Source organism: Myodes glareolus, chromosome 19, assembly GCF_982192425.1.
Source record: "Myodes glareolus chromosome 19, mMyoGla1.1, whole genome shotgun sequence".
Lineage (NCBI taxonomy): Eukaryota > Metazoa > Chordata > Mammalia > Rodentia > Cricetidae > Myodes > Myodes glareolus.
Window position 1 is genome coordinate 38,515,449 of NC_142044.1, and position 23,868 is coordinate 38,539,316.

General features: G+C 44.0%; 1 protein-coding gene across 6 annotated transcripts in view; it reads right to left on the bottom strand.

The window, feature by feature from the left end:
- Arhgap39 (Rho GTPase activating protein 39) overlaps positions 1-23,868 on the bottom strand; it is a 95,088-nt gene that overhangs the window by 31,804 nt on the left and 39,416 nt on the right. For 5 of the 6 annotated variants that reach the window (XM_085679145.2, XM_085679143.2, XM_048454588.3 and 2 more), the window contains exons 2-3: positions 15,531-15,697; positions 2,165-2,584 (exon numbers count right to left, since the gene is read on the bottom strand). In XM_085679145.2, the coding sequence (XP_085535271.1) occupies positions 2,165-2,584; positions 15,531-15,616 (506 nt within the window). In that variant the 5' untranslated portion in view covers positions 15,617-15,697. Of the gene's footprint in view, positions 1-2,164; positions 2,585-15,530; positions 15,698-18,168; positions 18,234-23,868 lie in introns of those variants that run through there. The other variant, XM_048454587.3, reaches the window with a different exon arrangement.

Sequence of the window (23,868 nt, forward strand, 5' to 3'; positions counted from 1 at the left end):
TAATAAGGAGCTAGAGAAATGGCTCAGTGGTTAAGAGCACTTGTTCTTGGTGTAGAGAACCTAGCACCCCCAAGGTGGGTCACAACCACCTGTAACTCCAGTTCTAGGAAACCTGACACCCTCTTCCCATCTCTGTGGGCAGCACATACACACGGTACACAACATAGATGTCAGACACCCATAAACATAAAATAAAGGAAGAAAAAAAACCCAGAAAATCATGAGCATCAGTGACTTCATGGTAACAGGTTTAGTATACTTGTAACTGGAATCCTGGGGATAAAAGATATATTAAAGCTTCAATAAAAAACTGACTGACTGAGAATTTTCCAGACTTGATGAAAACTATATAGCCATATGCCCAAGAAGTTTGAAGAGTCCCAAGCACAAGAAAACACAAAGAAAACACCATAACATAAAATCTTAGGGCAAAGCTGGGGGGCGTGGGTGGCACACATCTTTAATCCCATCACTCGAGAGGCAGAGGCAGGCGGATCTTTGTGAGTTCGAGGTCATCCTGGTCTACAAGAGCTAGTTACAGGACAAGTTCCTAAAGCTACAGAAAAACCCTGTCTTGGGGAAAACAAAACAAAGCAAAAACTTAGGGCTCTTAAGGTAGTTAACTGCTTGAGATCCAAAATAGAAAAAAAAAAATAACCACAGTAAAAACATAAAATAAAATAAAGGCCCGAGAGGCTGGGTGGTGGTGGCGCACGTCTTTAATCCCAGCACTCGGGAGGCAGAGGCAGGCAGATCTCTGTGAGTTCGAGGTCAGCATGGTATACGTGTGAATTCCAGGTCAGCTAGCGGCACACAGTGAGACCCTGTCTCAAACAACAAGCAGAAGAAGTAAAGTGGTTTGGAGCCAGATCTGAGTATTGCACACACCTGCTATTTCAGCACTGGGGAGGCAGTAGAATCAGGACTGTATCTGAGGCCATTGTGGGCTATGTAGCAAAGACTATCTAAAAAGTCTACACCATAGAATACTACTCCGAAGTGTTGATACATGTAACAACATGTTAAAATAATAAAAGAATGAGAGGCCAAAGGAGTAAAAAGGTTTAGGTTCAGTTAAAATTCTACAAAATAAATTAATTTCTGTACCAGAAGCATATCCACAGTCCTCTAAATGTGGTGGTGAAGAGGGACAAGGGGAACAAAGGAGTCAGGGTAAGAGACATCATTCCCTTGGTTGTGGTGATGCTCATGGTGAATATGTATGCATGAGAATTTATCATAATGCATGCACTAGATATGTGGGCTTCTTCCTCTGAATTTTCCATACAGAAGTTACACATGGGGAGAACTTCAAGGCCAGGTAGTACACCATAGCCTTATTTCCACAGAAGAAATAAGGCTACACTGACACCCCCAGCAGGCACACCTGGTTATGCTCTGCAGCTGAAGACAGCTGACTCAAGGGCTCCCATTGCAGCCCGATAGCCTCATCTGTTTAACCACACGGACTAAGTCCTCTGCCTGAGCCTCAGTCTCTTCACCTGCTCAAGCAATTAACAGATGCATTTCCTTCCTGGAGGATCCAGGAAAATCAGTTTGGCTTAGATACAAGCAGTGACAGCAACATCATGGCTCCAGATGAATTCTTTCAAAGTAAGGCTGCCCCTCTATCCCTCATGCTGCCAGAATTAAAGGCCACCCATTCATTCTCCATAAATTTACTCAGTACCCAAAGACAGAACTATTAGCAGAAATGTCCCCACTGAAGGTACATCAATGGCCTTCTGGAAAAGGACTGAAGGGGCTCCAAGTGTCTAGTTTTCCTCCTTGATGCCTTTCTCTCTCCCTCCCTCTTGTATTTGAATCAGGGTCTCACTTAATAAAGACTGACTGCAAATCCTAATTCTCAGCTGCCTCCACCTCCCAAATGCCGGGATAATAGGTGTGCAGCACCACACCTGGCCTTACTTGACCTTCCCTTCCTCCGAGGCTTTGTTCAGTTCCACGGGTGACTAAGGACACAATCAATAAACTAATGAGGCAGTGGCTGGCCTGCCTAATAACCCTGGCCCAGCAAAGACTTAAAACCCTACTACTAGATAACGAACAGTCTTGCACGCTATATGCAGCTTTCTGCCACCTCGGCCCCATCCTCTTCTCAGTACCCCTACCCCATCCCCATTTCCCGGCCCTGACTCCTTACCTGCTACTCTCCTCCTTCGAAGAGACCAAGGTTGTCGCCCGCCCGCTGCGAACTGGCAGTTCCTGTGCCCTTTCCTCAGGCTCTGGCTCCAGTGACGAGCCGGTGCTACCATCGCGGCTACCCCTTCCTGGGCTGCTGTCTGCAGAGGCGCGCGGAGACTCGGTGTTCTGCTTCAGCGTCTGCAGTTTAGCCAGAGGGATGATGTCGCAGTTCTGTGGGCGATGCCACACCGTGCGCTGCGAGGCAGCACTGTAGTAGTAGAAGCGCGATGTATTGGGGTCAAAGAGCTCCCACCACTGGTCCTCGCTAGTGCGCTTGATTCGCACGCCGGCTGGAGGGTCCCATACGCACTCCCCGGTGACCAGGTTGGCATACATTCGTTCTCGAGTGCGTGGTTCGATGATCTCCACCCACTCCAACCTGCAGGGCACAAGGGCATCAACCAAGACCCTGGCTCTCACCGTACATACTGGACAGGGGCTTCCACCAGCTGCTGAGTGCTCCTGGTGGTATTTCCTAGGAACCCCCAGGGCAGCAGGATCACAAACTATTGCCCTTACCTGGTTCTCAGCCTGCAGTCCTGTAATCCTTTTTATTTATAAAAATGTAAAGAACTCCAAGCAAGGCCGTATGTTTGGTGTCAGGCTGTAAATGTTTAACGACTGCTTCCAAGTTTTTGTTTATTTAAGGTTTATTTTATGAGTGTGTATGTGCATATGTATGTAGTGCTCTAACAGGTCAGAAGAGGGCAAAGGACCTCCCAGAGCTGGAATTACAGTCTGTAAACCACTCAACATGAGTCCTGGGAGCCAAATTTAGAGGAACATCACTCACTCTTAACCACTGATGCAATGGCCATGTTTCCACACAGCAGCTGCGCTCGTACTGGGACTGTGCGGCACATGAACAGTGTTCTGGGGAAGCCCCTTCCTCTTTGATGGAGGTTTGATTCTGTAGCCCAGAATGGCCTACAATCCTCCTGCCTAAGCTTAGCATGTGGAGAGATGACAAACGCGAGCCACCATGTCTGGCTCTGGAAGTGTTTGATATAAAGACAAAGTGAGCATCAGAGAAGGCCTGACACATCCATAATAAATAAAACTGTAAAGCCTTGTTTGCAAGTGACACATTCCTGTTTGTATCTATATAGTTCTATAGGACGTCACCAGACAGGAAAGCAAAAAGAAAAGAGGTTGGAGGCTGGAGGGATGGTTCAGTACTTAAGAGCACTTGCTGATCTTGCAGAGGACCCAACCTTGGTTTCCCGGCATCCACATGACAGTTCACAACTGTCTGGACAGTTACAGGGGAAATGATACCCTTTTTTGATTTCTGTGGGCACCAGGCATGTAGACCATATACAGATATGCATGCAGGCAAAACACATATGCACATAATTTTTTTTAAAAAAGAGGTCTTAGCCAGGCAGCAGTGGCACATGCCTTTAATCCCAGCACTTGGGAGGCAGAGGCAGGCGGATCTCTGTGAGTTCGAGGCCAGCCTGGTCTACAAGAGCTCCAAAGCTACAGAGAAACCCTGTCTTGAAAAATAGAAACAAACAAACAAACAAAAAAAGAGGTCTTTTAGGCATAGTGGAATTGGTGCAGCTTTCCCACTCCTCCCTCTGCTCTATGTGTGTGTGTGTGTTTATAAAATGTATGTTTATGAAGGTATATGCTTACACTGGGATGTTTTCCTCAATCACATCCCCAGCTTACTGGAGACACAGTATCTCACTGAACCTGGAGTTCACTCTTTTGGCTAGACTGTCCAGTGAGCCCTGCCCCGGGGATCTGCTTATCTCCGACATCCCCGCCTCTCCAGTGCTGGGTTATACGCACACACTGCTGTACCCAGCTTTTACATGGGTGTAGAGGATCTGAACTCAGGTCCTCGCTTCACCACCAGAGTCAGTTTCTCAGTCCATGCCTTCTGTTTCCTTTTTAAAATGATCTGCTCTTTTTCCACACTTTATAAAGAAAAATTTCAAATGTGAAAATACAGCAAATAAACAATGATTTCTACATGTGTGGTTTTATTTTTTGTGTGTGATTACTAACATAGTCAAACACTTTTCTCAAATTCCTGAAAAACTCACAAGAAACATAGCTTTTCTTGGTTCCTTAGTGATCCACAGGAGCTTTATTTTAAACATGTGTTCTAAATAGATGTGTCAGAAGGACCTACTTTGTAATTTGTGTTTTTATTCCCCTTTGTCTTTTGAAAAAAAACAAGTTTTAATCTTAATTAGTTGGATTTATAAATTCTATTTCTTTCTGGTTTAAGAAATCTTCTATACTTGCAGGTCAAGCATATTCTCTTATAAATTGACTTCTCAAAGTTTTATAATGTTGCCATTTATACTGAAGTCTTGCATCTGCCTGGACTGATTTTGCTTCTTGTGGCATTTCATTTTGCTAAACAGAACCACCCCCGCCCCCACGATGGATAAGAGCAGCACTACCAGGTCCAGGTTTACAAGTGAACATCTCTGTCTGAGATCCCATCTGGCTTTGTGTTGAGCCTTTATCAGAGGAGCTTAGCAAAATCAACAATCTTCTACTCTGGCTGATATTTTTTCTTCTATTGTTAGAGATGAACCAGGATCTCTGCATGTAGTAAGCATGTATTTGTTCTGTCTCTGAGCTATGCCTCACCTTCTATTACCCCCCTTTTCTGTTTTGTTTGTTTGTTTGTTTTTGAGGCAGGGTTTCTCTGTAGCTTTGGAGCCTGTCCTGGAACTCGCGCTGCAGACCAGGCTGGTCTTGAACTCACAAAGACTGACTTGCCTCTGCTTCCCGAGTGCTGGGATTAAAGGCATGAGCCACCACTGCCTGGCCTATTACTCCTTTTCAAAGAGACTTACTACACAGCCCAATCTAGCCTTAAATTCACAATCCTCTTGCTTCAACCTTCCAAACAGCTGGTATTACAGATGTGTGCGACTGTACCTAGTTCTCGGCTATTCTTTTAAAAATTTTAAAGATTATATCCGTATTTATTTAGTATGCATGTATGTGTTTATTTGGGCGTGTGTTCAGAAGTCAGAGGACAATTTATAAGAACTGGTTCTACCCTTCCACTATGTGAGTCCCTGGGATCAAACTCAGGCTTGGCAGTAGGTACCTTTACCTACTAAGATATTCTGCTAGTCCTAGTTCTTGGCTATTATTAACCTATTTTTAATTCCTCATGAATTTTAGAATTGGCCTGCCAACTTCTATACACAACCCTGTTGGTATCTTTGTGAAGTGTGATTGACTCATAGAGAACAAAGACATCTTTGTGGCACTGACATCTACCCAAGGGTTATCAATCCAGGTCTGTCTAAGGACCTGTATGCTGTGACTCTCAGCATACTCTTCTTTGGCTGTGTCCAAATGCTGATGCCTGTTCAACTCTCCCCTGTTACTCTTTAGGGCCCCTGTCTTCCAGCTCCCACATTCTTCAACTCAAGTGTTTTACACCCAGCATTTCAATGCTTGCACTGGGAATCTGTTTCTGTAATCCACTTGAAAAGCCTTTTCCTTGTATTCTAGACACCACACTGGCCTGTCTCCCTCTCTTCTCCCACTAAAGGCTCTACCCTCCAGATACAATGCAGAACTCTCATGTTCTTAGCCAACAGCTATATACCACTGTGAATGAGAATGGCCCCCATAGGCTCATGCTTGAATAATTGGTCCCCAGTTGGTGGAACTATTTGGGAAAGATAGGAGTATGGACTTGTGTCCTCATAGATGGAATCTATGGTTTCAAAAGCCCACACCATTCCCAGTTAGCTTCCCCTGCCCCCTGCTTTATGCTTGTGGATCAGGTATAAGTAAGCTCTCAGTTACTGCTCCAGTGCCATGCCTGCCTCTGCCCACCTATCACCATATTCTTCTCCAAGATAATCATGGACTCACCCTCTGAAAATGTAAGTTCTTGACAAACTCTTCTATGGTTACCTTGGTAATGATCTCTCTTCACAGCAATTAAAAAGTAAGACAGAAGTTGGTACCAGGGAGTGGGCCATTGCAGTGACAGCCCTGACCATGCCATTGTTTGGAGGAAAGTGGAAGACTTTGGGATTTTGGACTAGGAAAGTGGTTCAGTGCGGTAAGTGGGACTTAACGGGTCATTCTAGCAGGAGATGGGAAGACAGTGGCGTTGAGAGCACTGTGGACTATGAGGCCCCACTCAAGAGTTTCAGAAGTAAAAACTATTAGAGACTGGTGACATTTTGGCAAAGAATGTGGTTGCTTTCTGTCCTTGTCCTAAAAATTTGCCTGAGGCTGAATTAAAAACTAATGCATGAATTTCTTTCACTGAGGAGATTTATTGGCTCTGTGCATGGTGAAAAAGAGAAAGCATGGCAAAAAAATTCAAAATGTACAGTTTGAGAAGAAAAAGCACCAGAAAATGTAATGTTGAGGCCAAGGTTTGTGCTGAAAGAGATAAAGAGAAGCTTGTTGGAAATGGAATAAAGACGGTGATGTCCCTCACTCTATCTACCCAGCTAACTCTGCAACTTGTAGGAAAGGCCTGCAGACTTTCCTGTTTCTTTGAACCAACAACAAATCACAGCTTATGGAAATGTAACCCAGGCTCCTTTGTTGAGAGGAGTAGAACTTTCCCATATAGTGGTCTCTTTAGAGACATGAAGGACACATGAGTAAAGTAGCTGTAAAAGCTCCCTCCATGGTTAAGGAAAGTCACTGAGACCAAGCATGTAGAAGGAGTTCCTGCATGAAAGCCCTGAAGAGGCTACTGTGTGAAGCTGTGAGAGATGTTGGAAATGCCAGAGTCATGAGACTTTTGCCAAGGAAAGCTGCAGACAGGGAGTGTAACCAGCCCAAGAGAGAGAGAAGTGTGCTGCAGTCAGCAAAGCTGGGAAGGCAGAGCCATCTAAGTCCTTGACATCAGACACAGGGCAGAGGATTTGCAGTTTGCCCTGATGTGTTTCAGTCTTGTTTGGTCCAGTATTTCCTCACTGTACCCCCTCTTTCCTCCCTCTTGGAATGGTTATGTATATCCTATGACATTATATGTTAAAAGTATGTGACTTGTTTTTTATTTTTGATTTGTAGGGGGCTACATTTAAGAGACTGCCTTGAGTCTCAGAAGAAATCTTGAACTTTTAAAACTGTTGAGACTGTGAAAGACTATAGGGACTTTTAAAGTTGGACTAAATGCAGTTTCCATTTTGATATGGTTACAAGCCTATGTGGTTCAGGGAGTGGAATGTGATAGTTTGAATGGGTATGGCCCCCACAGGCTCATGTATTTGAATGCTTGGTTCCCAGCAGGTAGAACTATTAGTATTAGGAAGGATTAGGGAGGGTGTGACTCTGTTGAAAGATGGGTGTCGCTGAGGGTAGACTTCAAGGTATCAAAAATGGGTGCCATCCCCAGATCTCTCTTCTCTGTCTCGTGCAGATTGAAGTTCAGAATTTTAATGTAGGATTTTGTGATCCACCTTCTCTCCCCAGCTCAACACTGCAAAGAGGGTCAAGGCCTCTGCTGAGTGTTTCTGCATCAACACAGACCAGCTGGATTCTTGTACATGACATTAGACCCTACATATTTACTCAGTCAGTCATGGTGGTAATTCGGGTCTTCCTCCCAACCTTCTATACAATGGTGTCTATGCCATTCAAAGTTCACAGTGGTCCTACCCACTGCCCAGAACCATCTCTAGCTCCCATAATACACTATGTAAGGCAGAATGCTCTTTTCAACCACATGCTGACTGTGAGAACCATGGTAAGATGTAGGTATCTACAGGAGAATATAGAGAGGGTTAACTGGAACAACTAAGTTAAAACCAAATTGCTGAAATATCAGTGCACGGTGGCACATACTTGTGGTTTAGCTATTTGGGAGGCTGTGGCTTAAGGAGTGCTTAGTTCAAGAGTTCAAGGCCATTCTCCCATAGCCACATTGATGAATATCTTGCATATCACCATAGAACCTTCATCTGGAGAGGGATGGAGATAGTGACAGAGACCCACATTGGAGCACTGGACTGAGCTCCCAAAGCCCAGATGAAGAGCAGAAGGAAGGAGAATATAAGAAAGGAAGGCAGGACCGCGAGGGGTGCGTCCACCCACAGAGACTGTGGAACTGATCTAGTGGGAGCTCACCAAGACCAGCTAGACTGGGTCTGAATGAGCATGTGATCAAACCAGACTCTCTGAATGTGGCTGACAATGAGGGCGGACTGAGAAGCCAATGATAATGACACTGGATTTTGATTCTACTGCATGTACTGGCTTTTGGGGAGCCTAGTCTATTTGGATGCACACCTTCCTAGGATGGAAGGGGGGGCCTTGGACTTCCCACAAGGCAGGGCACCCTGATTTCTCTTAGGACTGGAGAGGGAGGGGAAGTGGGGGGAGTGGGAGGGAGATGGGAGGGTGGGAGAAGGTGGAAATTTTACATAAATAAATTAATTAAAAAAAAAGACTTCAAGGCCAGTTTGGGTAATATAGAGCCACCACCATCAATCAATCAGTCAATGGATCACTGGGATGAACATGTTATATGGGTGGTTTTGTTGTTGTTGTTCTTGGTTTTGGGGGGGTTGGGTTTTGAGACACAGGCTCCCTGTGTAGCTCTGACTGATCTGGAATATACTATGTAGCGCAGGCTTGCCTTGCCTCTGCCTCTGCTTGGGATTAAAAGTGTGCTGATAGTTTTACCTGTCAATCGGACACAATCTAGCCACCTGGGAAGAGAGTCTCAATTCTTGAGTGGCCTGTGAGCATGTCTGGCGTTGGGGATTGTCTTAATTAAGTTAACTAACTGATTGATAGAGGAAAACTAGCCCACTGTGGGAGGAAGTACCACTTCCTAAGCAGAGAGGGGGTCCTGAACTGTGTAAGAGAAGTAAGTAGCTTAGCACAGGCAAAGTAAATGAGTATGCATGCATTTTTTTGCCCTGGGCTGTGGATGTAATATTACTAGCTGTTTCAAGTTCCTGTCTTGACTTCTCCATAAAGGCCTGCCTCTACCATCTGAGTGCTAGAAATAAAGGCATGGTCTGCCACTCTGGGCTGAAGTTGTTTTCTGTCAGCGTATCTTATCTCTGCAACAGAAATGGAGTGGCAACAAAGTGCTTATTCATAAAGAAGAAAGAACAGACTCAGAGCAAACCGGCCAGAGGAAATCGCAGCAACATGCAGAGAGGGTGGGTAAGTGGCCAGGGACTAACATGTCAGTCACAACATCTAGAAGAGGAGGGAATGAACAGATATATTTAAAACAGGAGCTGAACTTTCTAGAAAATTACAAATCACCACAAATTCCAAGCACTGAAGTCTCCAGGTAAAAGGAACTTGTCATGGCCACGAAATGGAACTCAGGAAAATGCAAACTCAAATCATGAAAGATGCCACACATGCCAAAGAGGTGGCAACCATCAAACAGTCCTGGAATCCTGGTGTGGCAAAAGTCCTGGTACCACTGTTCTGCTGTAGGAGATGGTAGTTGGGACAACAGAACATGGGAGTCATTACCAGCTCCTGATGCTCAAGAGCTGACAGTAAGAAGTTGTGAACCCAGTCAGGAAACACAGCACACAGTGGAAGGGTCCTGGGAAAAAGCAGAGGTCATCACAACTGCCATAAAAGGGGTTATATATGAGAGAGCTGGGCAGTGATGTGCATGTCTTTAATCCCAGCACTTGGGAGGCAGAGGCAGGTGGATATCTCTATGAGTTTGAGTCCAGCTTGGTCTACAGAGCAAGTTCCAGGACAGCCAGGACTGTTATACAGAGAAACTCTCTCAGAAAAAAACAAACAAACGAACAGGGCTAGATATGAGAGAGAGTAGCTGCTCCCTGTTGGGCTCTAGACATAAAAACTGATGGTAAGGCCAGAGACTCGGGTGGCAGGGCATGCCTAAGCTATGCATGCCTCACACAATATACACACCAACTAACTTGACTACCACCCAGGAAGGTGGGCCTCACTCCCAGCATCAGGAGTCCTGTGCATCAATTAGCAGCCTCTAGCTGGGATCTCAGTGGACAGGAACGACTCACAAGCTGCTGCCACGTTGTGCATGTGGAGTGGAAGGAAGAGCAGTGTTTGGCAAATTTTTAGGTGAAACCTGCCTACAGCCAGATGAAGGGGATGTAGGACTCTAGCAATGCTAACCCCTGAGCTAGCCAGAGACAGAGCAGTGCTGTTCCTTTACAGTTTCAAATAGGGAACAGGGTTGTAATTTCTAGATAGATGAAGAAGTTGTTAAAGTAGAGAAACTGACAGGTAAGAGGGGCGGGGAAGGGAAGGCAAGATTTTTGGCCTGAGTGGTTATGAGAATCAGGGCCACATAGATCCAGGGGACAGAACTTGATACACACACTGACAATGGCTAAGGACCAAGAGCAGGTGCACCATGTCCCGCAGTGTCAGCAATCTTTCTACAGTGATGCTTTGAGAGGCCTCAAGGCACCTCTTTCCTTTGAGGGACCTCTCCCCACCAACCTTCTTAACCTATACTAGATTTTATCAAAGCTAGGGTACTCTCCAAAGAATCTTCTTGGATGATAAAAGAAAGTTATTAAGCACAGAACAATCTCTTAATCCCCAAAAGGAACAACTGTAAGTCTTGGTTTTGTTTAAAAAGCCCTTTCAAATGAATGCAATTCAATAATCCTCCCTCAACAAAGAATGGGGTTTTATTCCCTTTGCAGTGCACTCCTGTGCATGTGGGCAGAAACCCAGCCCTTTAGGAACATTCCTGGCATCTCCTGGGGGCAACATTCAATCAAGATACTCAGAGAATAAAAGGTAGATGAGGGTGGGGAGCCCAGGAACTGACATTCAAAGCCAGGCGTGGGTGGGATCTAAAGATGTCCACAGTTAGTGATTTCAGAAAAAAGGAGAGCCCAGTTTGGGAAACCCCACGGACTATGTGGACCCTGAGGAAAGGGAGGGACCCAGCAAGGGGCCACAGATCTGTGTAGGCTTTATGGGGAAGTTGGGAGGGGACACCATGAACTAAGGAAAACAGCCTGCTCACAGGGTTGAAGTCAGGTGTAGCAAGTTAAGTAGGTAAGGAAAACCTGTTAGCAGTCTGAGAACTGCTGACAGTGCTTCACAGTCAGCGAGGATTCAACACCATAGGCAACAGGGAGGTACCAATGTTTAGCAGCCTCTTACTAACTCAACTGGAGATATAGTGGGCAACGTTTCTTTGGTGATAATGTTTAAAACTGATTGCCATGGAAAATTAAGCCATCTGCTATCTAAGGAGGAATGATAAAGATGACAATCACAAGTTGGAATCAGGGCAATGAACACCAAAGGTCCTAATGGCATAGCAGAGAACAGGCCCCTCTCAGCAGCCCCTGGTATTGAAATGGGAGTATTCTGGCTCTGTGGGCGCAGTGTTCTTTATGTTCTTGCCTTAGAGAGGCTCGTAGCAATAATTTGTCCAAACAAATATCTCCCGAAGGAACAAGAAAGGCTGATGTGGAGGAGAACTGCACATTCAAGGGCAGCCTGAGCTATGGAGTGAAAATGTCTCAAAAAACAAAACAAAAACCCACAACAAACAAGCATCTGAAAGACCCAAACCCAACAATAAGATAGGCAGTTAGGAGATAACATTATTTCCATAAGGCTGAAGTGACTGAGAGGCTCAAGTTAACCCCACTTTCTGGTAGGGCTCCCTAAAGAACTGCATTTCAGCTGGGGGTGCACACCTTTAATCCCAGCACTTCAGAGGCAGAGGAAGAGTCAGGCGGATCTCTGAATTCGAGCTAGTCTGGCCTACAAAGTGAATTCCAGGATAGCCAGGACTACATGGAGAAACCAAAAAAGAAAAAAAACCAAAAAACCAGTAAGAACAACAAGAAAAAGAATTGCATTTCAGTCTACTTCCAGCTAAAATGCCAACAGAACACCTTTTCATAGGGTACATTTAGGCTGGGATTGGGGCAGGTGGATTAATGGACAGGGGGCCTTTGTTGTCCCTGACAGATCTACAGACTGGAGAGATGGAAGATTTCAGATTAATAAGACAAGACTCCAGCTAGGATTGCTGGATGTTGGTGGAAAAAAAAAAGTAGATCCACATAGATTAACAAGGAATGTAAAAAAGCTTCAAAACCTTCAAAGAAGAGTCATGAAGCAGGAGAGGGCTTCTTCACCAGTACACAAAACTCCAGGGAAAGTGACATGATATCTAACATATTTGCCAAGAAAACTCCCTCAAACTAATACAATCTGCACGGGAGCACACGCCTGGATGGAGGCAAGCTCTACGGTATCTCCAACGGGCACTGTTCTCCACAGTGAGAGCAAGAGCCTGCACACCAGAAAAGCCAAAGCAGCCTACTTAGCAGGAGAAAACATTTCAGCAGAGCAGACTGAGTGGCTGGAAGCTCTGTTTCATCAGGAATATGAAGAGAGACACGAAATCCATGGGCAATGGACCACCTGACTAGGGTGAGTACTCCGGCTAGAGCAGGGTGTCATGTGAGAAGGGACCAATAATGAGCACAACAAAGAATAATCTGGTTCCACAGGCAAGCTGGACACACAGACAACGTAGCCACCAGGAACCCTTGTGGTGTATGAGCATATCCACATTGCGTGGCTCAGGTCTAGGGTTCTCAGTGGCACTGCTTACCGGCAGGGCCCTCTGTACACTCTGTGTAATAGGGACACTTGAGACACTGCTGTGGGACGAACCCTGCCTACCTAGACTGTGTCATGTGAGCAAGAGTAAACAATGAGAACCGGGGAGGCCTGGAAGCAGCAGAACAGCCACCATCACGAAGTGTAGTTGGCACATGTCAAATGGTGGTGTACAACTTTAGTTCCAGCTCTCAGGAGGTACAGGTACGTAGATGCCTGTGAGCCCAACCAGGGCTACACAAAGAGAATCTGTTTCAAAAAACCATCCCAAAAACCAAATAAAGAAGTCAATGGAAGCACATGGGTTAGCTAAAGCATCCCCAGTGCAGTAAAACTCTCAGGACATGATCACATGGGGTGAAGGCAATCTTTAATAAGGTACCAAGAAACTGGGTCACAGCTGACCATAATGATACACATCATAAATGCCAACACTCCAGAGGTAGAGGCAGGCAGGTCTCCTTCAATCAAAGGTCAGCCTGGTCTACAGAGTGAATTCCAGGACAGCCAGGATTACACACAGAAACCCTGTCTCAAAAACATAAAAATAAAAAACAAAAAACAAAAGGGGGGGGCTGAAGAGATGGCTCAGAAGTTAAGAGCACTAGCTGCACTTCCCAAGGTCCTGAGTTCAATTCCCAGCAACTATATGATAGCTTACAACCATCTGTAATAAGATTTGGTGCCCTCTTTTGGCAAGCAGGGATACATGCAGGCAGAACACTGTATGCAATAAATAAATAATCTTTTAAAAAGAAAAAAATAAGAAAAGAAAGAAGAAAAACTGGGGTCAGATGTGGAGTCCAAAAGTCAAATCAACACTTCACACCATATTCAAGAATAGACTCCAGATTGATGCAATCTGTGGGACTGGGGATGACTCACTTGTTTAGCATCCGTAAGGCCCTGCATTTAACTCACAGCACAAACGAAAACAATAAATTCTGGTATTGGAAAACTAAGTAAAGCTAAAAGAAAGTCTCAAACTCAACTGTGACACATATAGGAGGTTATACTGGTCTATTGTCAGAGGTTTAACCTAACCTGCACAAAGACCCAACCTTCTCAGCAGATGCTTGACTGAACCCTGTAAAGGGCTGGTAGATTATGGTGGGTATACCCATTAGCCAACAATTTGTTGTTGTTTATTAATTTTATTTTTATGTCTATAGGTATTTTGTTTAAATATGCCTGTGCACCATGTGTGTGCAATGACTGCAAAGCCCAGAAGACAGCTTTGTATCCTCTGGAACTGTAGTTATAGATGGTTGTGAGCAGTCATGTGGGTGCTAGGAATTGACTCCAGAAGAGCAGCCAGTGCGCTTAACTACTAAGCCATTTCCCATCCACTGTTTTTTGGGTTTGTTTTTTGTTTGTTCGGTTGGTTGGTTGTTGGTTTTTTAGACAGTCTTATGTATCACAGGCTGGCGTCAAACTTTTCATTTGAAGATGACCTTGACTTTCTGATCCTCCTGTTTCCACTTCCCAAGTACTAGATTACAGACCTGCACCACTATGCCCATTCTATGTAGTGCTGGCGATTCAATCTAGAGTTCTGTGCATGTTAGGTAAGTACTTTAACCAGATGAGCTAAGGGAACAAAAGTCATAGAAAGGCTGTGGAAAACATCTAGGTTATAAAGGCTAAGGAGAGTCAGAAGGTAGAGGCAGGCATAATTGGCTGAGGAATTCTGTACCATACAGGTGTAGAAAGGGCTATAAATACAATAGGGAATTGGCACTATGGTTCAAGGTGGCAGAGGCAATCAAAGCCTTGGGTCAACATCAGATCTGATCTGTCATGTGTCTTGGTTATGTGACTCACCTGAAAAGCCTAAAGCAGAACACATGTGGCCTGTCCAGAACTAACTCAGAAAGGATGGGCAGCTAACAACTCAGAGCAACAACCCATGGATATTCTTGGGACTAATCTCCCCCCCCCCTTTCTCTCTCTCTCCTGTAAATGTGGAATTACTTCCAGATAAAAAGCTAAAAATTAAGCTAGGCAGTGGGCTGGAGAGATGGCTCAGTGGTTAAGAGCATTGCCTGTTTTTCCAAAGGTCCTGAGTTCAATTCCCGGCAACCATATGGTGGCTCACAACCATCTGTAATGAGGTCTGGTGCCCTCTTCTGGCCTTCAGGCATACATGCAGACTGAATATTGTATACATAATAAATAAATATTTAAAAAAAAATTAAGCTAGGCGGTGGTGGTGCACACCTTTAATCCCAGCACTCAGGAGGCAGAGGCAGGCAGATCTCTGTGAGTTTGAGCACAGTCTGGTCTACAAAGTGAGCTCCAGTATAGCCAGGACTGTTACACAGAGAAACTCTATCTCAAAAAAAAAAAAATTAGAAAAATATAAATGAGGTACGACTACTAGTGTTCATAAGGATTGATGTCCAGAGTGGCAGCAAAATCTGGCCCAGTTCATATGTCCATCAAAGTTCCTGAGGAGGCATGCCCCAGCCTCTACCAAGTGTGCAGGTATGCTGCAGTGAGGGGCTGTGCTGAGAACAGAGGACTACAGAGACAGAAAGAAGTAAGTGCAAGCACGGGTGAGGCCCTGAGAGAAGGCGCGTGAAAGCGGACAGCCTCATAGACATGGGTCGGAGAACTATCAGGGGTATGCCAAGAGCCCTGGAGTCACACTACCTTTTCTGTGAAGGGCTGTTCCCTCCCACTTTCCCAGGAACTGGACAATTCATCAGGAGTGGACACTGCCTCCTTACCTGGTGCTCGATCCTGGAATCCTGGGCTCCTGCTCATCGACATGGTGGCTTCTGCATTCATAATCCTGTGTCTGTGACATTGCCATCTGCTTCCTTAGTGTTGAGGTGAATAGTTGTCAGAGGACCATCAGGTTGCCTCTTCCAGTATCAGACAGGAAGAGGCCACACTAGGGAAAAAAGAAGTGGCTAAGCACTGATGGAAAATTCGGGTATCAGGTGATGGCCCACATCACAAATATGAACTTACAACAAGCAGCCGGCTCAAATGGAAAGCAATCCCCAAGCTTCAAACCTCCCAGGGAAGTGCTCTTGGTACCCAGTCATCTTTTCTTATGACAGAGGGAGGACCTGCTGGTTAACTCCCACTGCTGAGATTCCACTTGGGCCAGGGTAGGTGCACATGAACCTGAAGAACTGTAAAGCTAGAGGATGCATTGGACTACCCAGGCCTCACTCGTGTATGACATCTGGACCCCAAGCTCTGGACTTGCTACCACATAAGGGGACATTGTGGAGATGAAGTTGAGTAAAATATACACAAAACACAGGCTATGCCCCATACAGAGCGGAGCCTCGGGCATGTGAGACACACATAGATTTCCCATGACAGTGAACAGGCTCTCTCATAGACATACTGAGCTTACTAGAGACACTTGGAAAGGGACCCTTGACTCTATGTTCAAGATATAAAGCAGTCCATGCTGTAAATGTGAATGCTGAAAAAAAAATGAGCTTTTAGAAAAAAACAGAGAAAACTTAGTTTTACAGTGGGGCTAATCTCCAAGACAGTCACAAAACCAGCACACAGGGAAAAAATGGTGAACTGGACTATAATAAAGTTGGGACTGAGAATATCTCCTTATCAAGAAACCAAGAGTAGACTAGACATGGTGGCCCATGCTTTAATCCTAGCACTCAGGAGACAGAGACAAGTAGATCTCTGTGAGTAAGAGGACACCCTGGCCTACAAAGTGAGTTTCAGGCCAGCCAGGGCTACAAAGTGAGATCCTACCAAGACAGGGGGCGGGGGAGAAGGAAAAAGGCTAGTTCAAAACGAGAAGCATTTGCTACAAAGAACATCCACACTATGGCATATCTGATCTGAACACAGGCACACTAAACATATACAAAAATCCTACAGATAAAGAGATAGCGGAGCATAGATGACACAGCAGAAAGTAGACAGCAATTATGGAAATGGCTCAGTTTCATTCTTCAGAGAAGTGCTCATTAAAGGCATAATATGATATAAGCACCCAGTAAACTCACTAAACAGGAAAGGTAAGAACTGCTAAGTGCTGGCAAGGCCACGGAAAAGAGCACTTACATTGTATTGCTAGGTCTGAAGGGGTCACCCACTCCAGACGGTGGCTCAACAGTATTCCCTCTAGGAGAGCACATGCATCTACCTAAGCCAAGGCTTCCTTAGAATGGAGGCTACAACTGTTCACAGAGGCCACTGTGACAATGCTAGCAGCCCTGTGCCAATAGGCACGAAGGGATACTCCAAGTGCATACCAATTCTCCCGCAGTGAGCATGAACACATGCACACACTAGGGTTTCCTTCCAAAGTTCAGAAGCAGTTGCTGCTATTAGAATCAGAACCAACAGGTTCTGGACCAGACAGTGCCAGGACAGGACCAGGCGTAGCATGCTGTCTCCAGTCAAGGCACTGCTTCTAGAGTGCTGGCTGGGGAAGCTCACAGAGTTGTAGGAAGATGCTTCCTCCTTTCTCTACAAAGCCCCAGCACACCAAAGCCTACAGCCACGTGACAGATCACTGGGGCTTTGTCTTCGACCTCTCCACTAAGTCCCAGAACTCAAATAGCCAGAGCAGTCCTAAGCAAAGCACACTGCTGGAGAGCACCACACCTGATTTCAAGCTGTAATGAAGAGCTATAGTGATAAACCAGCATGGGGCTAACAGAAAACCAGACATCTACAGTGATCAATGGAATAAAATTAAGAACACATACACAAGGCCATGCAACTACAGCTTCAATTTTACATGAGGCTATCCAAACACAGATAGGAGAAAAGAATATCTTCAACAAATAGGGTTGGGAAAATTAGACACACGTAGAAGAATGATACCAGGTCTTTCTTTTACTTTGCACAAAAATCAACTGCAAATGGATTAAAGATATCAACATAACACCTGAAACTCTGAAACTGCTAGAAAAGTAGGAAAACACATCAAGATATGAATAGGTAAGAACTTTCTAAATAGAAGAAATGCAAACTGTTTTTAAAAATATTTATTTTTATTAAATTTTATGTGTGTGTGCATGTGTGTATGCATGTGAGTATGTGTATGTGTGAAGGTACCTGTGGAGGGCAGAGGTGTTGTATCTCCTGGAGAAGGAGTTACAGATAGTTGTACGCCACTTGACATGGGTGTTGGAAACTAAACTCAAGCCCTCTGGAAAATGAGCAAATTCTCTTAACAGCTGAGCCATCTCTACAGCCCCAGAAATACAAGCTGTTAGTAAACAGCTATTTACAGGTGTTCAATATCCTTATCCATCAGGGAAATGGAAATTAATGATATTTTGAGATTCTATCTGATCTTAGAGTGACTGTCATAAGGACAACAGACAACACATGCTGGTGAGAGGTGGTAAAGCGGGTGCTCACCCACAGTTGATGAGAATTTGAATCGCTGTAGCCACTTTGAGAACATCATGGAGGTTTCTCAGAAAGCTAAAAGTAGAACACACAACCCAGTTACATCATACCTGGGCATAGACCCAAAGGGATCTATATCCTACTACCTGCAAGTTCAAAGTCACTGTGGCTCTAATCACAGTCTAGAAAATGGACCCAGCCTAAATGCCTGCCAGATAACCAGTGACTGGATCATGAAAATGTGGTACACTGTGGAATACAATGCCGTTTACTCAGTTGTAAAGAAATATGAAAATATGAAGTTTGTAGAAGAAAGGGGAGAATAAAAATATTCTGAGTTAGGTAGCCCAGACTCAGAAAGGCATATGCATACATTCTCCTCATATAAAAAAATCCCAGCTTTGAATTTTGGATTTGTATGTTTAATCTGGAGTGTCTGTAGAGGTCAAGAAGCCAGAAGAACCCCATGAGATGGGGAGAAGAAGTCTGGGGTGAGGGACGTAGAACACACATGATATCAGAGTAGGTGGGAGAAATACAAGAGACAGAAAGGCCTAAGCAAGAATGTAGGTAGGCAAGGGACTAAGGAATAGGAGAGGGTTCAGAGGGAAGGCTAACCAAAACTAAGGATGTATGAAACGGCCTTATGGTGATCTACTACCTTGTAAGCTAATTTAAAATATATAATTTTTAAAAAGGGAATTTGAATGGAGACACCCTGCATGAATGAATAATGTTGTCCCAGAAGCCATGGGTTATTGAATGAAAATCCCAGTGCTCCTATGGTGAGAAGAGAGACAAACACAGGAGAATCTTGAGAGACTCAAGGGCCAACTAGCCTGACATATGCAGTGAACAACAGACAGACCGTTTCAAACACGTGAAAGGCAAGTATTAACACTTCACGCTTCCAGTGACCCCACTGAGGCGTGTAAACACATACATGGTGTTCTGTATAATCTCAGCACTTTGGAGGCAGAAGGAAGATGCTTAGCAGCTCCAGGTAAACCTAGGCTACAAAGAAAGATCCTTTCTTTTCTTTTTTAAGTCAGCTGTTGGTTCCTTATCAGTCTCATGTACTAGGTTGAAGCCATTCCCTTGTATATTGGTACTCTTTGAATCAGGAAAGAATAGTGGTCTTTGTAAAATATTTTGTTTATTGATATGATTATTTCTGGATAACAATTAATCCCAGCAATTTATGCACATCTATGTGAGTGTAAAGATCAGAAAAAAGCATTTGGTGTCTTCATTATTCTATTCATATTCACCTATTCCTGAGACAGGCTCCATGTCTGAATGTGGAGCTCACATTTTCTCTGCTAGACAGGAAGGCAGCAAGCCCCCGCTACGCTCTTGTCTTTATGCACTTCTAAGCTGGGGTTACAGAGGGTGTGTGTGTGGAGAGGATGCCTGGCTTGCTATGTGGGTACTGACTGGGACCTGAACTCTGGTTCTTAACCACTGATCATCCCTCCAGTATTACACTAAACATATCTTTCTTTATATAAACCTAAAGTGTTATGATGTATGTTCTTTAATTTTATATATTCTTGAATTCATTTGCCTAAATTTTTGTTAAGAATTTTACATCTATGTATATGCAGGTCAATGGCCCATGTATAATTTCTTCTTGTAATTTCTGTTTGGCTTGTTTTGTAACAATTTTCTCCTAGATAAGCCTCCATCTTGGAGGAAAGCTGGTTAAGACACAGAATATTCTAAAGGGAGGTGAACCATTCCATCTTGCAGGGAAGTTCCTTAAGCTCAGAGAGTATACAACTCAGAGATTTCAGAAAGTCCCAGAAATTGACTAGATACACTAGGCCCCTCCCTCAGGACCAGTGAGAATGGTCCTCAGACCAGTTAAGTCACCTGAAAGAAACAGAAAAAGCTGCCCAGGTTCAGACTTGTCTTTGCAGACATTTGTTCACATCTCTCTGGATACTGTCACATAAAAGACGACTGTGTAGGAATGATACTGGCATAATGAACTGGGAGGAATTGCCTCTTACCAGTTTTCTTGGAGAATATGTACAAAACTGCTATCATCTTTCCTCAGTAGAATGCACACTGAAGGCACCTGGGTATGTTTTCTTTGTGGGAAGGCTTTCAGTTACAGACGGAACTTATTTAATACAGATCTATAATGTACATTATTTTGGCAAACTGTCATGTGTTATTTGAGCTCACTGATAAGCTGGCTCTGTTAGTGGGGTTGTCTCCCACTCATCTCACACGAAGCATTTTGTCTCAAAGTATACTCTAAGGCCACCTAGTCAGGATGGGCTGACCCCTCCTAAGTCTGGGATAGGAAGAAAACTACAAAACAGCTAAGGAGTAAAAACACTGTATCCTTAAAAGCGCTAAAGCCAGGCATGGTGGCATATGCATTTACACTCTGCACCTGTGAGGCAGAAGTACACAGATCTCCAAGAGTTCAAGGGCAACCAGCATTTCTCATCCCCACACCTGGGTCACTCTGAAGCATCCCTGTAGCCACAGTCTGGAATGGGGGCAAAGTCTGTCATCCCAGCACTAGGGAGATGGCGGCAGGAAGATCAGGAGTTTAAGGTTATACTTGACTACATAGCAAGCTTGGGGCCAGCATGGGCTATATGATGCCCAGTCTTAAAAAGAAAAAAAAAATCAAAATCATAACCAGCAAAAAATAAATAAATAAATAAGAGTTCAAGGGCAACAACAACAACAACAACAACAACAAAAACAAAAAAACAAAAAAAAAAACAAGAGCTAAAAGTAAATCCTGACCACATCATGTTCCCATTGTTTATCTCACAATATAAAAGTGCCCAGTGGGAAAGTTCAGTCATGCAGAGCTCATTCATAAAGAGAAAGCTCAATTGGGGATTCCAGCTGGTTGTCTTGACTTCCCCAGTCAGTGTCTGCAGGATGCTGTGAGCACCTGATTTAATGATGTCATCTTTCTGTTGCCATTTGTTCTTTCACTTAGAAGCCTCACAAGTTAGCGGGTAGAGACTGCAGTTGACAGTTTCAATGGGACTTCCCCCATCCATTTCTAATGGGATGCTTTAAACATCTGATGTGATGTTTTGTTATCTCTTTTTTTCTATTCAGGATTTATTTCTCTGTAGCTTTGGAGCCTGTCCTGGAACTAGCTCTTGTAGACCTCAAACTCACAGAGATCCACCTGCCTCTGTCTCCCAAGTGCTGGTAAAGGTGTGCGCCACCAGTGCCTGGCTGATGTTTTGTTACCTATATCTATTCTTTTATGTCAGTTTGCTATGTACTTAATACATTCACTTAAAACCAAAAGTATGGCGATTGTAGATTATTCTCCAGGCTATACAGAATAAGAACAAAGTGGTTTAAAGTGTTTTATTTACCTTTATATGTGTGCCACATGTACCACGACAGATATGTGAAGGTCAGAGAACACTGCAGGAGTTGGCTCTCTCCCTCTTACATGAGTTCTGGAGACCAAACTCAGGTCATTAGTTTAGTGGCAAGTGCTTCACTCACTGGGCCATATTGGCAGCCCTCCCTAAGGACATTTTTTTCCCCCCGAGACAGGGTTTCTCTGTAGCTTTGGAGCCTGTCCTAGAACTAGCTCTTGTAGACCAAGCTGGCCTCAAACTCAGAGATCCACCTGCCTCTGCCTCCTGAGTATTGGGATTAAAGGTGTGAGCCACCACCGCCTGGAAAATCCTTTTCAAGTAAGTTCTAATAGTTCATGTCTTTTAAGGACTTATCTACTTATCGATTTATCTACCTCCTAAAAGATACCTGCATTTAAGGCATCAAGTTGCTACACGGTCTCTGCTATTTATGACTCACACTGTGTGATGTGAATCATATCAATATCAGCTCTACTACTGAAAATTACAGGTTTTCTTTCATCTATCTGGCTAGAAATGGTCTAATTTTCTTGATTTAAACTTTTTTCTTTCATTAAATACCATTTTATTTCATTTCTTTTGATGATTTTTAGTCTTCCTTCCTTCCTCTCTCCCTTTCTTTCCTTCCTTCCTTTTTTTCCTTCCTTCCTTTCGAGACAGGGTCTGTCTATATAGCCCAGACTGCACTAGGAAGATCTATCTGCCTCTGCTTCCCAAGTGTTGGAGTTAAAGGCATGGCCTCTGGAAGAAAAAAGGATGCTCATGCCTATTTTGTTCTTCTGGGCATCAAGATTTCCCCTGCCCCCACCTATTTCTATTTTATTTATTTTAAACTTTTATTTACTTGTTTTTATGTGTATGTGTGTTTTTGTCTGTTACCATGTGCCATCACCAGAAGAGGATGCTGGATTCCCTGGAACTAGCATTACAGGTAGTTGTGAATTGTCATCTGGGTAATGGCACTTGAACCCAGGTCTTTGGAAGAGCAACAAGTACTCTTAACTGTTAAGCCATCTCTTTAGCCTCCCTGCCTGTTTTTAAAACATCTCTTCGTATTGGCATTCAGCAACCTGATTATGATACAACCTGGGTTAAATTCTCAGCACACATATGGCAACTCACAACCATCTGTAATAACAGTTCTAGGGCATCCAACCCTCTTTTCTACCTTCCACAGGAACTAGGATAGTGCACAGACATACACAGACATACATGTAGGCAAAATACCCATATACATTAAAAAATGGTACTCTAGTGTTCATAAGGTCTATCACTTCTAACCCTTCTCGTCAGACAGCAGAGCAAGGAGTGTATGCTGCAATGCCGTGGTCTTTTCTGGTCACAGGGAAGCAGTTACTGCAATGACCAGCCAAGGCCATGGCAACGGTACCAGGTATCTATTTGCTGTGACAACCTATCTTACAAAAAAACAACTTAAGGAAGGATTCGTTTATTTTGGTCCACAGTTCAGTGCTAGGGGCATAGTCTACCGTGGCAGTGAAAGAAGATGATTGGTCACATTGTATCCAGTGAGGAAGCAGAGAGAAATGAAAGCTGGTCCTCAGCTTGCTTTCTTTAGTTTTCTTATTCAGTCTAAGACCCCATTCCATGGAATGGTACCACCTCTATTTAAGATATGTCTTTCCAATGCAATTACCCTTGTCTATACAATCCCTCTTTGACACACCTGAGATTTGTTTCCATGTTGATTTTATATCTCATCAAGCTGACATTCAAGATTAATTATCACAGCAACAAAATAAGCAGAATATAGCAGATACAGATCTATGGTAATAGTGGAGCTATTGTTCCATCTTGTTGTCAGACTCTGAAATTTCAATCATCACTCCCTCTGACCCAACTGCCCTTTATGCTAAATTTTGTAAGGTAAACCATTTGGGGCTCCAAAGCTACAGAGAAACCCTGTCTCAAAAACAAACAAACAAACAACACCAACAAAAAAAAATTTGCTACATTTTCAGAGGACCTGAAATAAGCTCTCAGCACCTATGTTCAACAGCTCATGTCTGTAACTTCAGCTCCAGGGGATACAATATCCTCTTTTGACTTCTGTGAACACACACATAATATACACACTAAAATAAACCTTTATAAAGAAGAGAAGAAATTGGTTGGGAATAGGTCTTTTTGGATCTCCCCAGGAAAACCATGAAATTTATGCTGGCCTGGGCATATATACACTCCTAAAAACGTTTCTATACACAGTGTTCTGTATCAACATTATGCCACAAAGGCACTCACACTGATGTCTCCAACTCTAATCTGCAGCCACACTGATCAATATAGCCTCCTCCACTTGCTGACATCT